The sequence below is a fragment of the Hevea brasiliensis genome, chromosome 5 (genome assembly GCF_030052815.1).
Source record: "Hevea brasiliensis isolate MT/VB/25A 57/8 chromosome 5, ASM3005281v1, whole genome shotgun sequence".
In the NCBI taxonomy this organism is placed as follows: Eukaryota; Viridiplantae; Streptophyta; class Magnoliopsida; order Malpighiales; family Euphorbiaceae; genus Hevea; species Hevea brasiliensis.
Window position 1 is genome coordinate 104,473,178 of NC_079497.1, and position 4,698 is coordinate 104,477,875.

Genomic DNA, 4,698 nt, shown 5'->3' on the forward strand with positions numbered 1-4,698 from the left:
ATAAATTTTAATATGAATATTTATTTTTTGAAGGCAATGTAAATATTAAATTTAAAAATTTATAATTCAACATTTTTAATCAAATAAAAAATCTATATTTTTTAAGAAAGAAAAAGGCACAGAAAAAAAAATTGAGCATTTTGAGTTATTTTGTTTTCCATTAAAATTGAGCAAAAAAAAGTTGAAAATAATATTAATATTTTTTTCTTTACTCCTTTTTTTTCTTTACTGTAGCTTTTTTTAATATAATTTTATTTATTTAGTATAGACATAATAGTAAAAATGTAACGATATTTTCGAAAATATGATAGTGAAAATAATAGTTTTCCTTTCCATGGAGACTTACTTTGCTTATAATTACACAACTTTTCTTCTTTTAGCTTTCTTTATATAAAACAGATCCTTAATGAAAATTTACTTATTCAAGTATTATTCTATATTCATTTTACGGTTCATAGAAAATTAATTCATTCAGAATATTCATTCGCAGTTCATAGTTGTCCCTCCTAAATCCCAATAATATCTCATCAAAGTATTACTATGATTTATAGAAGACTAATCCATTCGGAGTTCATAACTATTACTCACAATAATACCTTCTCTAATTATAGAACCATAAAGTCATTATTTGTTCATTCAATGTGCATTTTGATTGCCGGTAGGTCTTTGTCCATTAAATTATTTACATGAATTTTTTTTGTCTAAACTCGGTCCACCTTAGACCATGACACAAAATGTATAATAAACATAGATCACGTATGTTTATATCTTGGATTTATAATAAATCGAGTTTAGATAAGAATTTTCCTTCATTACATACTCCCTATCTAAAAAGGTGTTTTGAAAACTTGTAGCATAGGACTGATTACAAGTTAATCAAGTAACAATATGTATTAATTCTGTTATTTTTTTTGGCGCATATATAATTAATTACAACATATCAATGGCAATGCACATCTTGCTTAAATTTTAGTCATGGACAATGTGGAGAAACAACACCCATTTCAGCCAAATTAACATTGTTACATAAAGCTTTTGCTTTGTGATCCCCTGCTTCTCTTTCCAAGATAACATCTTGCATCAAAATCCCTTGACATGGATAGGTCTTGCTGCAATCAAATTTTATTGCCACATTAGAAGCACTAGTCCCCTTTATGTTCTTATACACCACATTTTTCACTTGAATCGCCGATCGCTGTAACAATCGTCAAACATATTAATCCGAGATTATTTAACGCTCGCTCTCTCTCATAATATATGAGATTCACTTTTCCTTAATTTAAGAAATAATTGAAATTTTGTGTTTAATTGAAATTTTGTGTTTAAGGGTAGATTTCTTTACCTGTTCTTTGCATGATTTATGATTATCACAATAGTACTGATCTATGATAATGGGATTGCTGACATTTTGCATTTCAATATTTTGAAACTTGATGTTGCTGGCAATTCCTGAACCTCCCTGCATATATATAAAATAAGGCATCATGAGCTTGAACTTTGATATTTTTTTTCCCTATTTAGTTATTGAATTACTGAGGAGACATTAACCTGCCATGTTTTGATCCTGACACCATTGCTAGTGCCAGAAAGCTTAGCTCCATCAATGGTTACACCTGAAACATAAGCTCTTGAATTGCCAGAGCCTAAGCTTCCAATACTGCGTGTTTTCAATATGAGAAAGTACAAATTCATACCATATTTAGCTAGCTAATTGATTATTATTGCCATTAAATTTGATGATTTTGGAGCAAAGTATTGGCAAATTCCACCATCACTCACAAAAAATCAGTTGTTTATTGAATTTTGGAATGTAGGATCCACAACTTTATGAGTGAGAGTACACATGCACCGAGAGTATTCTATAATGATACCTTATTCCATGACCTGGTCCACAGGTTATGTCCATGGCTTGCACATTTTGGGATCCACTTGCAATAGAGATGCAATCATCACCTTTTGAATATTTTAAACACACAAATGGATTAGAAATGGTTAGAAAAGTTTCAGAAATAATGAAAAGAAAAAGATTTAACGTCAAATAAGTTTTAACTTAATGATATTGTAATTGCTGCAATTTGTGAAGTCTCTACTTCGAACTCCAAATTGAAGAAGATTAGATGAGAAGAGGGCGGTGTATATTTACCCGTTGCTATGACTGAATTTGTAATCTGAATGTTCTGGGTATGTGTGACATGGATTCCATCAGTGTTAGGGCTATCCTTTGGTGAAGTTACAATAAGATTAGAGACTTGAACATCCTTGCTGCTTTGAAAAGACAAGTGCATTTGCTGTGCATTTTGGATTTTCAGGTTATCCACGACCAAATTCTGGCATTTATGGAAGGTGAGAGCCTGCCAAGTTCCAGTTTCCAAAAATTACTTATGAAATGCACTTGCTTGTCAAAATGAAGAAAAAATAACTGGAAATTCTTGCTAAATCTAATCTATCGTGAATCCAAGACTTAATATATATAATGGGACTCACATATAAAATAAGTGAAACACACATATTTATATCAGATTTTTCTTACCTAAACTCGATCTACTATGGACTTAAGATACAAAACATATGATAGGACATACTTATTAAATACGCGAGTTCTACATATTTACATCTTCAATCTATAGTGGATCAAGTTTCGGCAAAAATTTCCTATATCGATTTAAAATTTGATTACAATAACAATTATTCAAGTTAGAGGTTAATTTCACATAGTGCACATGCAGGGCAAATTGAACATACCGTAGGGGCGTCCTTGCAAGGCTGCAGATTATCAAGACACATCTAAGAGTCAGTTTTTTCCATCATCATCAACAATAATAACAACAGAAAGAGATATAGAGAGATTAGAGTGTAGAAAGAAGCAATAGCTTACAAGATCCTTATCGACTTTGCATGAATTTTTCCACCAAATCTTGCCATTTCCATCAATAGTTCCACCACCTTCAACTAACAAATTCTGAACTTGATCAAAGACAAGCCAGTGTCGTCTATCATCTTTCTCATAGTCTGATCGATCATCTGATGCTTCAATGGTTCCATATATCTGCCATTTCTCAAATTATTAAAAAGAAAAAAACTCTAATTTACATTTTGCTTGAAGCTATGAATATGGAAATTATTATAAGATCTAGTCAGCTAGCGCGTATACATATGTGTGGTACGTATTTAACCTTACCCGCACTGTGAGATTGGATTTGCAAGGACCTGAGAATCTAACTGGCTTCACAAGATACCTATTTTTAGGCACAACAAGAACTGCTCCTTTGGACGAACAAGCTTCCACCCATGCCTTTTGAAATGCCTGAAAATAGCCCATGCATAAAGAAAAATATATATTAGCTTTTCTTTTTCTTTTTACTTAAAAACAATTTTCTATATATATATATATATATATATATATGAGATGCTTCGTGCACCCAAGTTATCCTTTTATAAAATATAAGATTCATTTAATTTTATGTGACTTTATATATATATATATATATATATATGTGTGTGTGTGTATATACCTCTGCATCATCGATGTCGTTTGAATTAGCTCGAAAATCATCAACACTAACTGTTTTAACTGAAGTTGGTATGCTACCTACTTTATCAAATATCTTCAAATTAAGAACATTAGTAGATCTTAACTTGATGAAATCCTTGAACTGGCCATCCTCAATGGGGCTAAAATAAGAAGGATAAGCTTGAGAATCATACCCAAATGCTTCTCCTCCTCCTTCTTCTTCTTCTTCAAGGTAATGATTAAGGGTGTCACCTTGCAAACAATCATAACTAGGAATAATGATAATAATGGAAAGAAGAAGAAGAAGAATGATGAAGAATGGATAAAGGTGAAGTCCTTGTAAAGCCATAATCATAATAATAATATATTTCTTGTTTTGCAAGAGAATATTAAGAAAGTTATTGAAGAATTTGATGGGAAATAACGTATGGGAAGTGAAGGAAATGTGATGATGATGCTTGTGTATTTATAGAGAGTATGAGAGAGAAAATTGGTGCTTAGGTGTCCCAATTCAGATATGGGATACATGAGATGCAAGAGATTGAGACGAACGGTTCTCTTCTATTGGGCAGTCTCTTGCTGACTTTAATTTTGCTCCATACACATGCAAATTCGATCAAATAAATAATATATATAGTTTATGTATGGGATATGTACATATCTTTATTCCATACCTATATATCATCAACTAGCTAAATTGAATTACAAAGAAATTCTTATAATAGATTTAAAATATATTATACATGGTGGAAATCATCACATATATGAAATTTTATCTAGACTCGGTTCATTATAAACCTAAAACATAAATATATGAGATTTATATATTTAATATATAAATTCTATCATATATCATGTGTTTTTGGTCTATAATAAATTAGATTTAAGCAAAAAAAATTATATTAAATAGATAAAATTCACATATTTATATTTTATATAATTCATTATATAAATCGGGTTTAGATAATTTTTTTTTGTACATGATAAGCACTTTTTCTTTTCTTTTTTATTTTCCCCTTTTGGTTGCTAATTAATTATGTTTCATTGATTAAAATTTTAATTAAAATTGAAAGTAGAGGTAGCAAATTTTAATTCAATTAGAAATGACCCATAACTTATTTTAATTTATATAAAATTTGAAATGATATGAATTTGAATGATTACTAAAATTAATGAGTCAACCTAAT

General features: G+C 29.9%; 1 protein-coding gene across 2 annotated transcripts; it reads right to left on the reverse strand.

Moving 5' to 3' along the window:
• Positions 1-785: 785 nt before the first annotated feature.
• On the reverse strand, positions 786-3,917 carry LOC110659564 (polygalacturonase-like). Of its 2 annotated transcripts, none has more exons than XM_058147866.1 (9): positions 3,513-3,917; positions 3,179-3,304; positions 2,876-3,046; positions 2,743-2,763; positions 2,144-2,351; positions 1,872-1,953; positions 1,549-1,657; positions 1,343-1,459; positions 786-1,109 (listed from the first exon to the last, which is right to left on the reverse strand). In XM_058147866.1, exons 1-9 carry the CDS (start codon positions 3,864-3,866, stop codon positions 1,023-1,025), a joined length of 1,275 nt encoding a protein of 424 aa, XP_058003849.1. In that variant the 5' UTR covers positions 3,867-3,917; the 3' UTR covers positions 786-1,022. The 2 variants fall into 2 exon arrangements, with proteins under 2 accessions (XP_058003849.1, XP_021673211.2); XM_021817519.2 differs by having other exon boundaries at positions 789-1,195; positions 3,513-3,915.
• Between the last annotated feature and the right edge of the window lie 781 nt (positions 3,918-4,698).